This window comes from Branchiostoma floridae, chromosome 2 (genome assembly GCF_000003815.2).
Source record: "Branchiostoma floridae strain S238N-H82 chromosome 2, Bfl_VNyyK, whole genome shotgun sequence".
NCBI classification, from domain to species: domain Eukaryota; kingdom Metazoa; phylum Chordata; class Leptocardii; order Amphioxiformes; family Branchiostomatidae; genus Branchiostoma; species Branchiostoma floridae.
The window spans coordinates 16,931,197-16,952,298 of record NC_049980.1 but is presented as its reverse complement, the minus strand read 5'-3'; the positions used below and the strand labels follow the sequence as shown (position 1 = coordinate 16,952,298).

General features: G+C 43.9%; 3 protein-coding genes across 6 annotated transcripts in view; 2 read left to right on the top strand and 1 right to left on the bottom strand.

Moving 5' to 3' along the window:
• The first annotated feature begins 2,941 nt into the window (after positions 1-2,941).
• LOC118409400 (glial fibrillary acidic protein-like) lies at positions 2,942-11,906 on the top strand. Of its 4 annotated transcripts, none has more exons than XM_035810404.1 (11): positions 2,942-3,852; positions 6,549-6,609; positions 6,849-6,944; positions 7,108-7,278; positions 7,598-7,723; positions 8,012-8,232; positions 8,409-8,556; positions 8,664-8,770; positions 8,961-9,099; positions 9,475-9,602; positions 10,193-10,671. In XM_035810404.1, the coding sequence occupies exons 1-11, from the start codon at positions 3,194-3,196 to the stop codon at positions 10,242-10,244; spliced, it is 1,908 nt and encodes a 635-aa protein (XP_035666297.1). In that variant the 5' UTR covers positions 2,942-3,193; the 3' UTR covers positions 10,245-10,671. The 4 variants fall into 4 exon arrangements, with proteins under 4 accessions (XP_035666297.1, XP_035666296.1, XP_035666299.1 ...); XM_035810403.1 differs by having other exon boundaries at positions 2,943-3,852; positions 10,529-11,906; XM_035810406.1 differs by having other exon boundaries at positions 2,944-3,852; positions 9,475-9,607.
• On the bottom strand, positions 11,362-15,433 carry LOC118409399 (proton channel OtopLc-like). Its single transcript, XM_035810402.1, has 6 exons — positions 14,857-15,433; positions 14,541-14,656; positions 13,988-14,232; positions 13,633-13,858; positions 13,189-13,457; positions 11,362-13,064 (listed from the first exon to the last, which is right to left on the bottom strand). Exons 1-6 carry the CDS (start codon positions 15,232-15,234, stop codon positions 12,190-12,192), a joined length of 2,109 nt encoding a protein of 702 aa, XP_035666295.1. The 5' UTR covers positions 15,235-15,433; the 3' UTR covers positions 11,362-12,189.
• Positions 15,434-19,256: 3,823 nt separating this feature from the next.
• The window catches only part of LOC118409402 (peptidyl-prolyl cis-trans isomerase B-like), a gene marked incomplete in the record, with an annotated part of 3,268 nt that continues 1,422 nt past the window's right edge, over positions 19,257-21,102 (top strand). The window contains 4 exon segments of the mRNA XM_035810409.1: positions 19,257-19,350; positions 19,973-20,128; positions 20,343-20,450; positions 20,680-20,773. Of these exon segments, the coding sequence (XP_035666302.1) occupies positions 19,973-20,128; positions 20,343-20,450; positions 20,680-20,773 (358 nt within the window).

Genomic DNA, 21,102 nt, shown 5'->3' with positions numbered 1-21,102 from the left:
CCGTGTGTTACAGGATATGCCTACTGACTAACAATAGTTGTGAGAGAGTATACTAGTAGACTCGTGCGAAATCGATTTATGTGAAAAAAAGGGTACAGATTTTTCCCACCGCAATTCTTTTATAGCCCGGGGACCTGTTTTGTAAGAAGAGGTCGCACCATGCTAATGCTAGCTGTAAATCTGGAGATTTGCTCCCAAACTGTCGCCGTTGAAGTTCAAAAGGGCGATCCACAATTAAGGGACGCCTGTGTTAAGAAAAATGTATTGTGGGAAACATCTTGGAGTTTCCTTCTGGCCTAATGTTGCCGCTAATTTGTGATTTTTGTTCAAAACGCATGACAAAGGTCGGTTTTATGAGCTTTCTTTGGAGCACGGTCTTTCCTTTCAGCGCACTGCCCAAGACGAATGATCAAAGTAAGGAAGTGAAATTCAACGATGTCTGACCGTTGTTTGGAATGCCGAACTGCCCCATGATGTATGTATTGTGTATTTTTATGACCAAGCTGACGCAACTGCACCTGCCGGATTATCTGACCCGGGACACATATTATCTGTGGACTCTTGGGAGCTGCTCTCTCACGGGGAGAGTACGTTATCATTCATGTTATAAAAACAGACGAAAGGGACAAAAATCCACAACAGTCAATGTGTGATGCACATTCAAAAGCATTCATATCAATTATATCATCAATTCAGCTCGTGGAACCGTGAGATGTGTAAAAGAATGCCAGGTCTGAGACAAGAGCATTATGTTGATCGTAGCTATACAAACACGCAACCAACCAACTGTTAATGCTAACGTCACATTTCCACAAAGGGGCCCGGCCGGGTATGTTAAGGGCTGATTTTTTGCACTTTCGGGTCCCTGGGTAATGTGACGTAGGCCTAAGCTAAGGGCACAACCCGTCGTATGTACAATGCGTTTTTTGGGGAGGCTACGTCCGCCACGTATTTCTGGAAACGTTCAGGCCGTACAGGGTATGCGCGTCGCCCGTACGGGGGGCGAATCCGCAGCCCGATGGCACACAAAGTTTTGTCTGCACGTGAAGTTCTACGGCGAGCCTGCGTGCTCCAAAATCCGTCGGATACCCTACGAGTTCGTACGGAGGGGGTACTTACCACTTACGGATCCCAAATGATTGCCCACGTTTTGGCACGTAGATAGCACGTAGTTGCACGTACGGCGGGTTGTGCCGTTAGCTTAATGTACCCTTGCTTCAAGTTGCTTGTTTCAATATCATGGTTCGCAGGGATGAGTTTGTGTTTACAGAACTGTGAGAAGTTGCGTGTGACCTTCAGACCTTCTGTACTGTCCAGAATGGGTATATTTCAACTCAGGCTTGTGTGCGAAGTCCCCAGCGATTCGGATGAAAATTGCTTCTCTATCTGGTTCTTGTTTCACTTCAAACACCCCATGCGGAATGACAAACCGGAGGACGGTTGTAATTCGCGAGAAAAGCAATTAACACACGCCCGAGGGAAAGGTTTTATTGTTCAGTTGCCGAATGATAGACCGATACTATAGAAGTAACTGTCCCCAGGCCCTGTATTTTAAGATCAATGATTCTATGCTGCCTTAGGGAGGGGGCGTGGTCGTGACTATTCCCAACTGCTTTACCATGTAGGTAATACTACACCAAACACAACACTGAACATAAGCTTATTGAAAAGTTATGTTGTCCTATCTAATCTTTTTCAAGATACCGAACAAAAGAACGAAAGAAGCCATTGTCTCTCGTTACAATCAAGTCAAAAATTCTACGAAAGTCATCGTCATCACAGACAGCCGAGACACAACGTTTACATGTCAGTGTGTACAGAATGAGGAGTTTGTTTTCATTCTGCACACTTAGTTACTCGTAGCAGAGGTGTTTGAACTGGGAGTTACTCTTGCAAATTACCAGGTTGAGAATGTAGTAGAAATAAAAGATAATTATATGGGCAGGAATCGAAAGGCGAGAAACGTGGATGTCAGCGATACAGGTGTGAAAATACGTTGAGGCTAAAACGAAGATTGACTATTCTAAGCGAAATGTAACTCCGCCCAGCGAGAGGGCACTGGAGGTCATTTTGCTCGTGTGCCAATGAAACAAATTGTCTCTCAATCAAACAACCACTTAGATGATCGGGAAAAACACTTCGTTAACAGAAGTGCGGGTATCCGCTGCACACTTGGTTAAGGGCCACTGACAACACACTACGTACTGGGAACTTAAGGTCTTGTGATAATTGTCCTTTGTAAATGCAGCTTATTCTAAGTGGTTTGGGGAGAAAAATACTAGGAGTATTTAACAATTTGTGACGCCAGTCCCAGCTAGTGGGAAGACTTTGAAGAGGCCACCTCTAGGGCAGTGCGACTACCTTGTCGGAGGGGTACAAAAGTCAGCAGAGCTACCTTGTCGAACCACATCCCACGGTCCTTCTGTGCCTTTCTCAGATTCACCACCACTACAGAATAGAAATGAAGTTTTAGGTCATGAAAGTGCCTTCAAAACGTGTAGCGCATTACTGTCACGGTCATGGTGGCAGCCCTGTTGGAAAGTTATCTTCGAAACTTCATTGTCTACTGACTTGAACCGCATTTTGTGACTTGTGAAGGCAAGGCTCGATGGCAAGGTCTCGGTTAGAGGCTTTTAATTATTTTCCTTCTAGTCTAGGAAGCGGTGTGGTTCGTTTTTGTGGTGCAACCAGGCAGATGTAGATACGTCAAAGTCAAAAGTACTGAGAAGTGACGCAAATAAGTATGGCTTCACACTGTGCCGGTATTCAGACGAATACTGGGCTCAATGGAGCACGGGAGTACACTTCATGAATTCCCAGTTACTGGGTCCTTTGTTGTGGCGGAATCCTTGGCACACCACATCAGTCGGAGGCCTCATGCATCTTTCCACACACAGTAGCGTCAGCCTAGAGACGCGGCACCCCGTGATCCCGCGTTAACCGATCACTCCGCGTCTGCCTCAGTCTGAGACACTCAGCCTCTGGACGCGACACGTTCGTCTCGCTGGGACCAACTCTTGCACCAGGTTAAGCGAGTTTTTTTCTGAACAATATAGTGATTCGACGAGAGACGGTAATCATCTTTGACTCACGCAAACGAAAATTGCGTTGCCATGGCAGTGTGATTGGTATCTGCACCAATCGAAGCCTGTGTTTCCCGTTCTTTTATCACCCGGCCTGAAAGTGGGACAGGATGAGCCGTAGCGGCACCCAGAGTACCACCACTCTCTCTCACACCGTTCCAGTGCAGAGACCAGGACCCCGCCCCTCTGCAACCTCGACTCCGACCAAGACGAGACTGTCAGGATCGCCCAGAAGCATGACCGACTCGATCTACGCGGCGCGTTTCAGCACTTCTCCGGCGATGTCCAACTACAACTCCGCCACCAAGACGCTGACGACGACGTACCGACTGGGCGGGGGAGGCACCAACAACCGGACGTCCTTCTCAGGCAGCCGGCCTTCTCCCGTCACGACCATGCGCCGCACGACCATCGCCGCCTCCCGCCCCAGCACCACCACCATCAGCGGGGCTATAGCCACCTCCAACGCCTTACAAATCGCCGAGAACCACGCCTTGCGCGTCCAGGAGAAGGAGGAGATGCAGACCTTGAACCAGCGCCTGGCCGGCTACATCGACAAGGTGCGCTTCCTGGAGACCCGTAACGAGGAGCTGGAGATAGAGGTGCGGGCTCTCCAGGCTGGCCACCAGAACTTTCACCAGATGAAAGAGATGTTTGAACAGGAGATCCGCGAGCTCCGACGCGCCATCGACTCCCTCTCCAACGAGAAGGCCATCGTGGAGGTGGACAGGGACACCCTGGGGGAGGAGCTGGACCATACAAGGCACCAGTAAGTAACATGACATTCTCCGATAGTCTTAACATAAAGATGTTGTAACGAATATTGCACATGCATTGATATTCTTTTTGTAGTGTATTCAAGTACATGTATGTAGGTAGAATTGTTTATTGTGTATAGTAGCTGTACATGTATTATGCTAAAGTCGGGGATACCTTAGAGGAAGTGAATTTAGACTTGCTTTTATTAATTGTCTTTTTTCTACGACGGTAGCACAATGAAGACATTCATAAATGTGCCCAATGCTGTACAAATTGCTCGCTGTGTTCATAGCCCACCATATTGTACGTGCTGTGTAATGCGATGCTACACATATTGTTTGAGGAATGTATAATTGATTTTGAGGATCACGACATAAAGGCCAGAGACGGGTGTCCTTTCTACCTCATTCACAGCTCCATCTTTGTATTGTTCGCTCTGCGAGATGGATCGATATTATGCACAAACACAATAGACGACCACTTACGCGTTTGATTGATATGTTTTAGCGAGGAGAATGTATCGGTATAACCACATCTGAAACATACTAATAATTTTTTACAATGCAAGCATTCGTATACTTGTGCATGCTAATGTGGAGGACTTAAGATAGATTGTCTGTATGTCGAAATGTCGGCGATGTTGTCCTACATTACCACCGTCCTCCCGTTTGAAATCGGATATGCCTTTCTTGCCGGACTCCACGAAAATAAGACCTCTATAGATTTTGTTTTAGTCTCTTTCAATCACGCCTGACGGCCATGGCCTATTCCCTGACCTGACAAAGTCAACAGACAGATGGACTCTGGCGACGATATTTGTTCCTTTCCGATGCAAATGCGATCTTTGTGCTTTGAAGTCTGGGAAAAGAGTCAACACGTCTCCAAGCCCAGCCACAGGCGGCGGTTGTTTGGTGTTTTGTTAACAGAGCTCGAGACTGAACTCTGCAAATCATCCTTATAGGAAGACCAAATCATCACCCTTAGTGGAGTTCATTCACCGTGTATTCCTGAGTTGTATTTCATCCGATTTACTAAAGTATATCTCTCTTCGCTCTTGAACCCTCGACAAGAAAGGCTAGGACATCATTCACTCGCCAAATTGCCTATCTTCGAATTCTGTGAAAGACATGAAACAAGATTACTCAAACAAGTGATCAGATTAGAAAGTCAGTATATTGCATAAGTCTTACAGTCAAACAACAAAACGTAAAATTGTCTGCCCAATGTTCATTTTCCCGTTAAAAAGTACATGTACTATCATTACATGCGGGTTGTTGACACCAAAGTACATCAAATTAGTTCTTAAGTACTGGTGCACAAAGGTAACAGTTGTGCCTAGTCTGTCATTAGATGGGGAAGTTACACAGCTTTCGCCCGAAGCTGGGGCGTTAACAACGGCTAGGGGTCACCCTGACACAATTCACGAGGCACGCAGTGCAGTTTATCACGTAAAGGTGTCCGGGTCGCGTCACACTTTTCTCCAATCATGCCTTCACTTAAGAAGTGATTGGTGCTTTCACTGATGCTCACTGATGCTTGAACACTTACAAACTGAATGATGAAGACTATGAGAGACACTTGGGTTTGTTTGATTTTAGTTAAGCTCATATGTAGCAGGAAATGTTGAAAGTGGATACAAATGCAGCCAGAAGAACCGGGTTCGTTCGTTATTTGGAAACTTAAAAAAATATGCACATTTCAAGCAAAACGGAGGGACTTTACAATTTTCGTTCGAAAAACTTATTAGTCTTATTTTACATCTTTTTGATTGTAAAGACGCTTGGCAAAAGGATTTCTTTGAACATTACAAACTTTCGGTGAAGTCTATAAGTCGATGGGTGCAATTGTTTGGTTCCCCGCTAAGTTTAATCAAACTTTTAAGTCCAATTGACCTAAAAGTCATCAATTGGACTTTCCATGTTTTTTTCTCCGCAAACCTAAAGAGTATGTCAGGTCATTGCCCCCATTCGCAAATCGTGTCATACATTTACGTCTACAAATTGTGTAAAATTATCGCGAATATGGGCGGATAACGACCCTGTAGGCGGCTGTAATTTCAGCGATGTTTCCTCGAGCTATTCCACCTGTTCGTGTGGTCCGTGTCCATAAACCCGTCACTTTGAGAGTGAGTGCCGCCATGGGAGTAATTTCACTTGTGTTCACCACTGCAATTACCAGGTGTTTCATTAAGAAATTGGTTGTACGTGTTGGCCAATGAATTGGCAGCACACAAATATCCGATCCATGCATTTCGTTTGGACGGGCCGACAAAAAATTCATGAATCATGTCACGGAAAACATAAGAACAGCATCCATATTGTACTAACCGTAGGGAAATACAAAACTGTAATTAAGTCGAACATAACGTTATGTATGGAAAGTATGATTTCTTTCTCGAGCTTAAACCTACTTCAATAGGCCATTTACGTGTATTTAGATGTGGCTTGAATACGGTAATGTTGTTGAAGAAATGACAGGGGAAAGTGTGTTGCTTGTTTTACTAATCGCTAAGTTTAAAGAAATTTGCTAGCGCCTTGGAAAATGCCTCTCAAACTGGCAACAATGTGCATCCGTATTGATGTCGATGTCATAAAATACAGGCGAACATGATTTTTCACAAAATACAAACGACTATGGTGTTTAATGACAATAGCGTTGTTCGTATATGCACTTGATTTCAAGACTGAAACATACCCGCTCTTCCAGGTTGGGGGAGGAGAAGCGAGTTCGCCAGGACCTTGAGACTGAGTTAAACAGCTCCAGGAAGGTGAGCATTTGTTTACAAAAAATCGGCGGAATTCGAAGTTGTATACAGAATGAATGTGCTTGAATGTGTAATCAGTGGTTAACAATGGTAAACTTTTTACGCAATATTTCTGTACATCCCGATAAAGCTCATCTCTTTATTGGTCTTACCTTGAAATATTCCCATATATCCGATGCAAATGATTGTTTATCTTTTGAATGCGTACAAAAGAAACATTTTTGGTCAAAATCTCCTTACAGGAACTGAATAAGGTGGATCTGGCTAGGCAAGACATGGAGACGAGGTTAAAAACAGCCCTGCAAGACCTGGACTTCTCCAAGGAAATCCACCAACAGGTACGCGTTAAGACTGACATGTTAGAAAAGGGTTAGATTGCGTAATACTAACTGGCAAAATAATTGATGAAATAGCAACATTGGACGATCAACATCTACAAAAGTATGCACAACTGATCGTTCCATCACACAACGCCACCTATCCCTCTCCCTGAAACTACAGGAGATCGAAGCGCTCCAGAAGCAGCTGGAGGAGCAGAAGGCGGTGGTGCAGATCGACAGCGGCCGCAGCATCTATGACGAAATGGCCATGGCGATGGCCAACATGAAGAAGCAGTACGAAGCCCTGGCTAAGAAGACTAAGGACGAGTCTGAGCAGTGGTACCAGTCCAAGGTAAGATATCTGCGGCTCCACTCGTGTCCGATTTGCTATTCTCACCTATGGTAGTCTAGCTACTTCATGAAACCGCAGTGCAGAGGAGAGATTCTTCTTGGAAGTCATCCAATTATGGCAGCAACTGATCATTAAATAAGCGTTTTTGAAAGTAGACAGTGATGTCAGTGTCTTTCGTCGTGAGTCCTTTGAAACTCTATCTTTTGGATATTGTACATAACTTCGCCTCGGTGTTTAGGTATGAATAGTAATTGGATGCATTGGATAAGCACGAATTTAGCTTTAATGAAATACTCCTATGTGATCTGTCCCTCCCCAGCTGCGTGACATCACGGAGAAGTGTGACAGGGCGGAGGACGCGCTGCGCCTGGCCAGGCAGGAGGCTCTGGAGAACAAACGTCAAGTTCACGTGCTCACCAGCGAGGTGGACACGGCCAAGAGCAAGGTGAGGCAATTAGACTACAAACCCATGTATATGATATGGACTTTGGAATCTTTGGACAGGGGATGCATCTCATCTAATACATAGCCTGTCTATATATCGCACACTTTATGATATCTACATTTTTTTCAAGACAAGTCTTCAAGTATATTGTCCCAAAACCATGACTTTTATTTCATAACCAAATATTTACGTATCCATGTCCATCAAACTAGTCGTTTTACCTATCATCACAATTGTGCGTATATCTAGTAGTTTCTTTTAGTAATTCTTTGTTCCCCTTTTTGTCAGAACGCCCTGCTGGAGAAGAGTGCCCGTGAGTTGGAGAGCAGGTCCACCGGCGATGTTGACCAGCTGCAGTCCATGGTGCGCAGTCTGGAGGACGAGCTGAAGCAGATCAAGAACGAGATGGCGAAACAGGTCCAGGACTACAACGAGCTGATGAACGTCAAGCTGGCCCTGGATGTGGAGATTCAGGCGTACAGGAAACTACTGGAGGGCGAGGAAACACGGTAGGGCTATTGATGCTTGCTGCTTTATCTGTTTAGTCTGGGCTCGCGTAGATTGTCTGAATGTGCTAATTTACTCACAGACACAAGATATTGGTTGATAGTTCAGCGAATTATCAAGGACATACTATCGCACACATATCCCACAGTTGAATGAGAGGAATGTTCGTTCCCCCCAGAATGGATACGTCCCGCATGAGTTACTCCCGGAGCAGGCAATCCATGATCGTGGACGATCTGGAGGACAGTAAGGAGGATCTGAAGATCGAGGAGACTGGGGTGATCCGCATGACGGTGCAGAGTGAGAACATCGCAGGGCTGCTCAAGGTAAGTTTTATCATTTCTAGTTGTCACTGTAATTTGTTTTCGTGTTTTGATTTATTTTTCACTGTTTCCTCTCAGAGGCGGACAAGAAAGTGTATTTTTTGTTTCAGGGCCGCACGTTTTTCCTGTCATTCCGTGACTCAGAAGACGTCCTGGAGATGCAGAACGGCCCTGATGGACCCCAGGCAGTCCTGGCAGGGAAGAAATCTCCTCGCAGGTTCTTACACTTTATATATCTATCACACTTCATTGAAAATGATCATGAGACATTTCAGTTTTTTATTGTCCAGGTTGAATAGAAAATTGAAGGGTGCGCGTGGGGACAAAATGTTTCGGACAATCAAAGCATGTTGAATTAGAAGATTAACCAAGAGGTACATACGTTCCAATGTTCTGTTTAATTCCAGTGACAGTCAACTGTGGTCCTACACCGATGGTCTCCTGGTAAACAGACAGAACGGACAAGTACTGCATCTCCCAGAGGCTACGGCAGGAGGCGCTGTGAAGGTGGCCAAGAAAACGGGCAAGCAAGACCAAAAGTGGATCGTAAGTATCCCCCATACAAAATGCTCATTACTGTGCCTTCCTTCCATTGAGATCACACAGGCCGTCAGAAGAGCAGAGCTTTAGAATTATCTTAATAAGCTTATTCGTAGTAATTATAATCCACGGTAACCCCTCTGTCTGACACCCCTTTTTCACTTCGACCACTGAGCGACCGAAATTTGACGGATCGCTCAACGAATTTCATAGACAAAGACCGAAATCAAGTTTTATGTCTTTGGTGTCTTTCACAGCATCATTTTACATCGCGTGTTGTTCTTAAATCATAAAACCAATGATCAGCCAAATCTATTTTGGTCGCTCAACTGGTCGCCTGATCTATGCACCTTTATGACAACACAATACTTCCTGCTGTAGATCCGCGGAGACGGGTACATCCTGTCTGACCCTGACGAGCTGGCCATGGACGTGGCTGACGGGAAGGTTGTGGTTCAGCACAAGAAGAAGGAGGGACAGGACTGGGACGTGGAGATCTACGAGACCGTGTAGCGTATATAACGTTCCAAACCTACCACACTAACTACCTAACCACGAGCTTGGTTTAATGGACAAATTTAATGGACATTTGACAGGATTAAGGCAATGCGCAATTTAATGCACAGCACTTAACAAAACTCTTCAGCATGGTAAAAACTTAAGAAACTGGAAAGGAGACAATGACCTTTTTTATGATTTGTTGGTGACAGCAGAGAATAACGTTGACCTTTCCTTTTGTTCTGCACAGTACCGTAATTTTCGCACATGCACTGTTGTGCCGCACATAAACACATTTTATCGCTGAAACAATGTTGTCATGTAAAGGACAGTACATTGACTTCATGAAAACAGCGAAGCGATGATGTTCTATGTCTTTGGTAACAAGAATTATGAACTAAATACAAATAGATATTTTTCCAATCATATTGTTATTGTCATATGGAATTTGTCCAATCATAAAACCACTCTGTTAAAAAATTATAAAACTTATTGAAGTAGAACGGAAACGAGTTTAAGAGAAAATGCAGGCGCCCTATTATGTGTATCGGTGGAGCAAGCTTAAGTGGCTGTATAAAATGTCCCCTGTGTCTTGTTCCAGACGAGAAACGGTACAACAGCTTGTACGTGCTGGCCTCGACATCAACGTCTAACATGTTGCAAATACTGACCGGGTGCTACCACATCTACTGTTACTCCCTCTGCTGCTGCTACCATAAATAACTTCAACATCAGAATCCTCGCTACCTGTGAACACACTAACACTTTCAATAATATTCACCAATAATCATTAACTGGTCTAGAAAAGCGGAATATGAAACCTATGGTGTCGGTGATTTGGGCATGGCGTCGGACACGGTTTACACGGTGAAGGGACACTCACAACCACTGTTGTGGCACGATGGAACATTGGACCCGCGCCTGCGCTCGTTTACAGGGACTCCAACTCGCCTTTCCTGATGAACGGTGGCCCTGGCAGCACGTGGCACAAAGAGAGCATCAAAGCCGTCGAAGAGATGGAGAGTTTGCAGAACGACATTGACATGTACGAATCGAGGGTGTAAACTGTCCGAAAAGTCAACAAATTAAAGGGGTCGTCTACCCTTTCCATTACTGACAGTAGTTGTCTAGGGAGTGAAATTTCTGTAAAAGTCAGAAAAGGGGTCATCTACCCTTTTTTTATTACAGAGGGTGGTTATCTTGGGTGAAAAATATCTATAGACGTCAGAAAGGGGTCATCTACCCTTTCTCTCACTGATATTTGAATCTGATAACGTTAGCACTTGGCATTTTGGCACTTTCCCAAAACAATATTTGGATTATTCGTAGTTATATGATTTTGTTGAATACGAAACACTTGCTCTCTTCAAAATTTTTCATTTATGATTCTAAAATAAATAACACCCTATGAACTTACAAAGACTAGTTAAATACAGTTTGTCAGGAGATAGCAAGTTATGAATGGTCCTTCTACTTTTCTAATTTTCTACTTTTAATGTTCGCTTATTAGCCACTGAGTCATCTTCCGGAATTGTACTTTACGAAGATACACAGGTCCGCCAAGCATGGTGTGTTTTCAAGAAGAGATAGTCAGACGTCGTAGATAATGGGCAGGGAGATTTTGATGTTACAAAGTTGGATTTAGTTTTAAGTGGAGATAGCGCTGTAAGTTGGGAGGGGTGGTGGAGTATACTCGGATGTGCACATATGGAGTAGATGTAGAGATAATGCATGTTATCGAGGTTACTGGTGTACTATGTTGTGTTTTCCTTTAAGATTGTATGGAGACGAGGGGAGAAGAATATTCCTTACGCGATTATATAGTACAATGTATGAAGACATGTTTGTATGTAACAGAACTGCTCTTGTATGTTTTTTTTTCAACCTGGGTACAAGAAATGAGATTTGCCCATTTTGAATTCAACTTAAAATATCCTTGAAATGCAAGATAGACACTCAGTTCTATCACCTCGTAAGTTCTCGCGAGACAAAAACAATACCATAGTATTGAAACATGGAATTGAGAGACATGTGGGTTGACAAAGGGAATTTGTCATGTCCAGTCGTGTATTTGAACCAGTCCTACATGTTGTGTACTATGTTATTGCCTAATAACACAATAGGTTGAGTAATCTTCATTATCGACTGACTGATGTAGAGAGATCACAATGAGATAAAGATACGTGTACCAGTTACGATTGTGCAACATGGTGCTAATCATTTCTGGGGATTTTTTACATGCTTTTATTCTGCTTCGCATTTTCTTGTGCTAATGGATGATATTAAATATACAAATTAAAGGTGGTTAGAAGAAATCCAAGCTGTCTCTTTCTATTTTGAAATCGGTTTCTCCGTTGGTTGAAAAATATCAACAATTGAAATTTGGATGGTTTGCATATAACGTTACAACATAACCACTTTCAGTTAACTTTCAAAACGTGGAGATATAAAAAAACTATGTACATGGTTTAGAAACAGAGAAATGAAAACAGTCAAGAATCACATGTACATTAACAGAAAAATCAAGCTCCAAGTACATCATGTCAATGTTAGAAATATCGTCCGATATACAAATGATTGTGACACATGAATATGTTGTTAGCCTCGTAGCCAGACTTCCATGAAGGACACAGAACAATAGAATCGGTGAAATATCACAAAGGGCTGTACTATGTTGCGAAGGACGGACCACATGATCACACCAAAGTACTCAATCTGAACCAAGTCTGTCCCGTGGTCATTTGCGTCGTTAGTGCAGATGACAAACAGGCTGGCGTTGCAGAGAACCAGGAAGACGACGGCTTGTCGGGTCAGATCCGGGCAGAACTCAGCGGTGGGCGGGATCCTGCTTAACGTGTCCAGCACGACAGCAGACTGCGTCGTTACCAAGACGACATCCAAAAGTGCCTCCATCAGGACTATTCCTGGTATCAGCTCGGGTTGGTTCAGAAAGATGGCGGCCACGGCGGTGAGTAGATCCCTGAAGTAGATCGTCGTCACGCACAGTAGGATGATGATCATGCCCAGTCGATTATCCCGCTCAGGGTCAAGGGTCCACCCACCTTTCTCCACGGCACGACGTCGCCGAACGCAGGTGAACACACAAGCTATCGTCATTGTCAGCAGAAGAACGATTCTGTGAGCGTAGTAGACGACGAAGGCAGCGCTGCCAGGGCTCGGGTCGTTGTGGTATAACACGATGACACAGATGGTGACGACGAACAGCAAGAAGCTCAGAACGGTTCCTCCGTTAGACTTCTCCATGGACCATCGTCGAGGAGGGCTCACTACCTCGTTCGCCTCCGCCATCTTGCTCCAAAGGATTAGAATAAGGCCAACACTGAGGATGTAGAACTCCACGTTGCTAGGATACAGAAGGGGGTCCAGCGTGGTCAAGAACGCCCTTTCTCTCAGGCAGTCCATAGACGCCTCTGACATATTGGCCGCATTTGTTGTTTCGGTGATGTTGAATACTGAGGGGGACAGATGAGTAAGCATCATAATTAGTCACAATGTGACTTGTTTAAGTACAAGATGTTCAAGACAATGCCATTACTTGACACCCGACACTTTAAGTATATTCTTTCTCTTTCTTACCTTCGACTTCGTCTTCAACAGACCGTCGCACCACTGCTGCTGGGGTGGCGCTGCTGGTGTTCAATGCAAATGTCGTGACAGATTCAACCGGCAGTCCAGAACCGTTGAACGAGCAGTTTGAGACTCCGAAAGCCGCAGGCACGTCTGTAGAGGGTGCTAGGCTGGGCGTGTCGTCGGGGGTCAGACGCTTTACATCTATCCAGGCCTCGATGATCACGGTGCGTATCCAGGCGCAGCCGCACGTAGCAACGGTATGCATGACCCCGAAACTGTAGGACACGAAAATGACCTTCGTCATTATGATTTCATTTGTGATACACCGTTATTCAATACGCAAAATGAACCACCACAGTATTAGACGCCTACACCATATATACTTGACACAGAAACTGCAATTTGAACATTTTCTTAGCAGTGAAATATCAGCCACAAAACGACGCCCACCTTGTCAGCACGTGAAGCTTGCCGCGACGTGTCCTGTTGCTCCAGGCGTGGTGCCAGAGGTGGTGCACCAGGAGCAGAGTGAAGACCGCCTCACACACAGGTGTCACGGCCAGAAGGATGTTTTCGCAAGCTCCGCCTGAGTCGTCGTTGGCGTCGGAGTAGACATACGTGCCGAACTTGAACGCAGAAATTAGAATGGTGCAGAAACCGAAAAAGGACGCTGCTCCTGAAACAACGAGTACATGTGCGTCAAAACATATAGATCAACCGTTCAAATTTGTCAAAGCTTTCTTGCTTAAAGAAAATGTCCAGAAATCTTGAGATTTCCTTCAAGGATACTTCAGTCGTGCCTCACCTGTTAGGTAAGTGTTGACGGTTGAGTCCGGCTTGTCAACAGTTCGTCCGCCGCGAGCAGCCATGATGCTGCAGGCATGCACCGCGCCCATCCACAGCGCGCCCACCAGGAACAGGTACAGGTAGAACGCCTCCACGGTTGCCTGGGAGATGTCAGACGAGAAGAGCTGGGCTGCGGGCAACATGGTGCCAACAGCAAACATCAACAGTCCATACAGGACTCCGAACATGCGAAGCAACATCCACCTGTGAACGGAACAAGAGTTTCGCGAATAAGTAACATCCTGTCTTGCTAAAGTCTTCTCTCTTCTATGATAAGTCAATTTCAGTATGCTTTCGAAATCAGTGGGTTTGTATGCATAAACTGAGTATAATCGTTACTGGTATTTTGAAACGTATCATTCCACCTTTCCTGGTGAAGCTAAGTGGACCAAGTCAGGTCCTCGCACCACGTGCAACTAGACCTGTGAGTGAGTGTGCCTTCATTTTACCATTGTAGCTGACGCGACAAAGAAGATATTGTATAGGCACAAGTACAGGCAGATGAAACTTACTTGTCGTCTGACGGGCTGTCAGTGTCTTCAACACCCCCAGCACCGTCCTCTTCTGTTACCAGTGTACCGTTAGGGAATGTGTTTTGATTTGGGGTTGGTTCCCTATCTTCCTCAACCTGTGAAACAAATGTGAAGGGCTTAATTTGATTTCTGAAAGAGAGAAAGTTCTGGTGCCTACTTTCAATGTAGTAAGCATACTAGTAGTTTAACCAACGTATCATAAAGCACCTAATATAAAGCACCAAAAATACCTATAGGGAAACAATCGAAAGGAAGAAACAGATTAACTTCCAAAAATTAAGATAAAGCCACCTACCTGTCCACAATACTCCTCGGAAACTGAGGACCTCCTTGAGCTAACCACACTGCTCCGTCTAGAAGCGAAGAGTTCCTTATCGGAGCAGACCGAAGAAGCCTGACTGGCACGTTCTGCCATGTCCTGGACAGGATTTTCTCTCTGGTACCTTGCATAAGTCTTGTTTCGTTCCACCATGCCGTTAGCGGTCGGAATGACATGTTGGCTTCTGGAATAGACTGATTTGTTCCGTTCAAACATCATGTCCTGGTCTTGAAGGTTCTGTTGCGGTCTGGTGGATATTCTTGACTTCTGCAGCTGTTCTATTGGCCGTGGCTCCACCCTCCTGGCGTTATGGTGCTGGTAGGGCTTCAGCGGGGCGTCCAACATCGCAGGCATCGTTCGTTCCTATCAGCTTGTAGCTGTCTTGTCCAAAATTGATAGACAGGAATAACCCAGACCTCTGTAAAGAGAGAAAAAGACTCGCAATAATGGATTGATGTTGGATACGGTGTACCAGTTTTCCTGAGTTTTAGAGGTCGTGTGTGGCTACACAGGAACATTCTTCACTATGTTGACTCATTTCTTAGATGTTTGCCCATGTTGACATGTTCAAGATATGCTAAGCCGACATGGATTCCGAAATATTTGGCTCAATCCTACTGTTGACGCCAAATATTTTGGAAACACATTTAAGGAACGCATGAAGGACGCATTCCTCTCTGAATGGAGACAAAAAATAAGAAACAACAATAAACTCAAAGTATATTCTAAAATAAAAACTCAGTTTGGCATAGAAAACTACCTCTTATCTATTCAAAACAAAAACTTTGTTAACAGCATTACCAAACTAAGAATAAGTGCACATTGCCTCGAAATTGAAAAAGGTCGCCACCATAAAATACCAACAGATCAGAGACTATGTCCTTCATGTCAAGATGACACCAGCATTGAAGATGAGTATCATTTCATTATGACCTGTCCTACATACAATGAAGAAAGACAAAAGTTAATGAAATCAATCACATGTAAGTCAAATATGTCTCTACCACACACAAGTAATGACACTTTCAATATACTCTTATCATGTCATGACTCTATATCTATGTACATAGGTCAATACATTTATCACGCTATGCAAAAAAGAAACTGTACCATTCCTAAATAACTTTTGACAAATATTATGTCGCTAGTAGCTTAGATATACCCAACTGATGTATGTTATAGTTCCCTTTAATACCTACCGTAGATTCCACTAGTATTGTAGTAACCGAAATTGTAATACCTGCCGTATTTTCCACTAGTATTGTAGTAACCGAAATTATTGCAATATAACTTATATATGTAGTGTTAGACTGTACCTTTTATTGTATATACATTGCCATACATTGTCACTGATACAATTGTTGCGCAATAAACCATCTATCTATCTATCTATCTCATCGTGTCCTTAAACTAAGTGGGAAACGTAAGTCCAAAGCTCTCAGGGTAACACTTTAAGAAGTGGCCTATAATGACTGCTTCAATCATTCGCAAATAGCTTCGTCTTTTCTAGTGTTTACTTTAGTATCTCATTAAAACCGTGGTTTTTGGTTCCAAATAACAAATCCATCAATCAGCAACAAGAAGAGAACATTGTACTCACTTTGAGTCCTCTCAACTTTTACCGATACAAACACAGTTTTAATTGTTCACATGTCCCTGAATCAGTGCCGAAATCGGTACAAATGTACAAAGAGTGGCAAAAATGCTATTCGCGTCTTATTTATCCAGCTTTCTAACCATGACGTCATCCCTACAAAGAAACAATGATGCATGGCGACGTCACAGGCAGCTCTACACACACCACCCGTTCCTCACACCGTCTCGGCTCAGCCTTCCTCATTACGCACGAGGGCCACTTATATACATCCAGCTGTCCATTTTGTTCATTACCAGAGACACGTCGCCGTCAGGCTTAATCTCATAACTTTACCTTGGCGGAACGACTTGATGATTCCCTTATTTTGAATACAAGACTGCAATTTTGACACACTTCCGAAAATGCTTAGTTACTTTGGGCCCTCTATCGACGAGCCACAGCCGTTCATTTCGGTGTTCATTTGATGAGTGCATGATGGGCTAGGAACATATCGCAGCGCAATCATATTCACGTACTAAAGATTAAAGGTATTAAGGTAGGTGCAGGCAGTCGGAGTCCCATGGTATTTTCGAACAAAGGATCCATGGACCTCTGGGTTCTGGGGTAAATACCCTACAGTTACGCCACATGACCCCACAGAGTTCAGGCCCGATTAATTCCAACTCTAGAAGCTCTCTTTTAGGAGATGCAAATCGCGTCATTGTTGTCTTAACAAATCTTAACCGCACCTAGTACTCGTCTACAAGTGAACATGTCCTTGCACATCGGCAGGGAAACTAAAATCAACTCACCTTTAAACTGTGTGCGGAGACATGGAATATGCGTCCGGTCGTGCCTAGGGTGATAAGCGTAGTCCTCTGCTTCTGAATGAACCAGGTCAATAGTGTATCCTTAAGTGTTTTCTCAAGTGCAGTGGTTTAACCCATCTTTACCAAGGGTATCATGATCACGATACGTTGGTTTCTAAGACACCAAGGGCTATAGTAAGTACATCCTTTCATACGAAAGCTACAAGGCTGTACGAAGAACAGATGACTTAGAAATAGAACTCTGGATTTTTTCTGTTTTTGTCTTCGTATCAGCGGTTTCTATGAACCGATTGGTAAGCTAATGGTTAAAGAAACTGAAGGATCGCATTTACTTGAACCTTTGCGCACCTGCGGCTTGTGCCTGTGCATCTTATTACTCATCATTGTACCCGACATTTCAAGGGTTTGGAGCGTAAATATGGAGGATATTTAACTGGAGCAGCTGGGATCGATACACCATTGCGTTCAAGGCTGTGCCACTTTCGTAGCTTAAAATGCAATGCAAGTTGCTGTATTTCATATTCAGTAGAACAATACCGTGCCGATCTCCTATGGAAAATTACTTGAGACGGAGTACAATTGGACAGCGAAGATGTTATGTTAAGGTGTTATTTACTTTCGCCCTGCAGTCTCCCCCCCCTCTCTTTCTCTGTATTTGTTTGTTTGTAAGGCCACGTTGATTTGATTATATGGATGACATCCACGTTCGCACCAATTTTCGGCCATTTCCAAAAAAAAAGAAGTTTTCGACCACACAATAAATTGTGCAAATTTCAGCACAAATATTCCGTAGATTGAAAAAAAAGTATCAGAAAGCAGATAACTAATGCCATAGAATGCCAAAATGAATCTACAGTCAAAGAATAAGATATGAAAGGACAGAAAGAAAAAAAAATCTATTGTTGGTTGGGGGAGGTATCAGTACAGAACATTCAGGTCCAGAGGATCATTTCCAGGTCCGGACATGAACCTGGACCTGATTGTGGAAACTTGAGAACTAGCAATACTCAAAACAATGGTAATTGGTCAATGTTGCTACAAAGGAATCTGTTTGGTGGATTATTGGACTCCCACTGCATTTTAAAATCCCATCTCCATGTAATAAAGGCTAACTGTCTCTGTACCTTTGACTGTAGAAACTTGGTGCAATTGACTATAAACTCTACTTGACTTCGCTCTTGTTGTCTTCTTGGCCCCCTGGTTAGACCCCAAATCATCAGGCAAATGGCTGCCGACATAGTGTGTCCATTTTGTAATTGGCGAAACCTGTTCCTCTGTTTTTTTTTCAGGTCTTTTTTTTCGGATTGGTCCAAGAAGAAAAAAATGTTTTGCACCCGTATGATGTACTGGTCCCTACACCTAACTGTTGGTATGCCATACTATGTGTGTTTAGTCCTATGTTCAACCTTCCTGACCACTTTGATTTCATACTGAAGGCAACTTTTTTTTTTTTTTTTTGGCCAAACTTTTTTTTTATTCGCTCGCTCGCATCAGTTTTGGAGTTCCTGGAGGATGTCATCCATATAATCAAATCAACATGGCCTAAACGATGTTAGGGATGGATCCTTACTGCAGCAGGAATTACAGTTTTACATCTCGTGTTCTCGACAAGCTATGGTCACGGTAGATAGGCGGTCGTTTAAATGCTATCCGTAATGCGGTGGTTTCAACATTTTATGATGAACAAAAAGTACATCAGGTCCAGATCTCTCACGAAAATCAACCGTGGACTGTTATACCCTTGGCAACGCAAAATGAAGTAGTTACGAATGTGATAAAACCTAAACGTGGCGTGATCGGTTCGTTTACCGAAGCACCGGCTGCCTCAAAATCCGTATCTATAATCCGACGAAGATTACTCGCGCTCGCCAGATCACCGAACAAGATAAACCGGCACATCCGCTGCACGGCCACGTCACACGCGCGCAGCTGCTGCCCGCTCCGTTGGTCGTGGTGTTTAAACACATCGGTCGATATAAACTTACGGGAGGACACGCTGGCTGACGTTCTCAACCGACTGACTTCAGGAAAACCTGTGTGCAAGTTGTCATCACCAGAACCAAGGTTAGGTATTATTTCTTCATTTTAGATTGACGCCTCTAAACATTCGATTATGATTGATAGGTGATAAGGTTCGCTAAGGTGAACTTTCCGTATGTAGAGATCCTTGATCGAAGCTTGTTTTCTAATCTAAATGGTACAATGAGAGCATTGAAATTCCAATGAGAAAAGTGTGTTGCATTCTTTGTTTTGTCACTCATAGAAAATCGATCTGACCTTAGTAGTGACATTTGGGCGAAACTGGGAATCGTTAACTTCAGCATCAAAAAGCGACAGAATATCTAACCTTGAAGAGAGGATTGATAAATGTGTTGCAAATGACAGAGGCACAGTGTTTACTTTGTACAAAAAAAGTGAACTTAATGAAGACGTGTAACAAAAAGCGAAATGATTTAAGGCTCGTAACACTCGCTGGATTCGGCAATATCTATATTTGTTGAGAACGGGAAAACATAGCCTGGATACCATCATCCGCTTTTAGCACGCTTTCTCTAATGCATTTTTTCTGGCAAGCGAACGAGAGAGCGTATTAACTTTAAGAGCTGACATCAATGCTAGTGAAAACAGGACTAGTGTTGCATGGTACGTTTGGTTGTGTCTCACATCAACGTGCATGTTACTCCAGATGCAGGCCCTACTGTTGGCCGGCGCCGTCCTGCTCATTATGACACGGGCCGTCCTGTTAGAATCTTCTAAAGATGATGAACAGGAAGACATGTTGGACGGAGATGACGAGCCCCACCCACTCCTGGTGACCAAAGAGGCGTGGTTCGACATAGAGGTACCGGCTTTTTACATCACCACTACCTAAAGCTACCCTGTTATTGTGACAGGAATAACATATACAGTCATCCCTCCTCTGGTTTGCCTTTTAGGTACAAAAATACCAAACTAATACTTCGTAACTGTATGTTTTCGTGGACCAAAAGTATGATTCACAACATTTCATGTCTGCTTTCTTACCGTCATTTTATGTGTCTGTGCTCCCTCCACAGATCGATGACGAGCCTGTGGGGAGAATTGTGATCGCGCTGTTCGGGGAGACTGTTCCTATAACTGTGGAGAACTTCCACAAGCTGGCACAGGGGAACGTCAGGAATGATGTACGTACTCCACTAAAAGAGAATTGACCTAAGCGTTTTTGTAAGATAGTTTGGACGACGGTCCGACATAAGTCATAAGTGATGTGATTGCAACAAAAGTACCAACCTATGACCTAATATGGTCACCGTCACTTTCTTTATAGGAGAGGGGGTGGTTATGTGGGACCAGACTACCCCGTGAGTCGTGACAATATCAATCTATTTTACATCTCCCTGTATTACCCTCCAGCCTACCTTCGGGTACAACGGAACGTACTTCCACCGCGTGGTGCAGGACTTCATCATCCAGGGAGGGGACATCTCGTCTTACGATGGAACAGGCGGTGAGTCTTGTTTGGCATGTTGACTCTGACAAGTAGGTCCTAGGATAAAGATGTTACACTGTACTGTAGTATGACAAGTGTATCGTTGTGTTTTAATGATATAAATATACTCTCTAAGCAGAGGGTGAACTCTGGCTTGATTTGAACTTTTTGAGGCGTTTTGTCGACCTTTTATTTATTTTTTTCTTAGGCCAGTATCTATTAAGAAAAACTGAAGAAAATGGAAAGGCATGCACACTAAACGCCTAAAAGATGTCCAAAACAAGCCGGAGCGTGACCTCTGCTTGGAACTAATACACGTGTACATCTCGCCCCCATTCCTCCTACAG

What these genes read in the sequence shown, in the direction of transcription:
- LOC118409400 (XM_035810403.1), top strand. Translation starts at nt 3,194, where the DNA reads ATGAGCCGTAGCGGCACCCAGAGTACCACCACTCTCTCTCACACCGTT. An exon ending in TGGACACGGCCAAGAGCAAG is followed by an intron (nt 7,724 to 8,011) that starts GTGAGGCAATTA and finishes CCTTTTTGTCAG; the next exon opens with AACGCCCTGCTGGAGAAGAG. An exon ending in GTGGAGATCTACGAGACCGT is followed by an intron (nt 9,603 to 10,528) that starts GTAGCGTATATA and finishes GCTCGTTTACAG; the next exon opens with GGACTCCAACTCGCCTTTCC.
- LOC118409399 (XM_035810402.1), bottom strand. Translation starts at nt 15,234, where the DNA reads ATGCCTGCGATGTTGGACGCCCCGCTGAAGCCCTACCAGCACCATAAC. An exon ending in GACAGCCCGTCAGACGACAA is followed by an intron (nt 14,233 to 14,540) that starts GTAAGTTTCATC and finishes TTCCGTTCACAG; the next exon opens with GTGGATGTTGCTTCGCATGT. An exon ending in AAGCTTCACGTGCTGACAAG is followed by an intron (nt 13,458 to 13,632) that starts GTGGGCGTCGTT and finishes CGTGTCCTACAG; the next exon opens with TTTCGGGGTCATGCATACCG.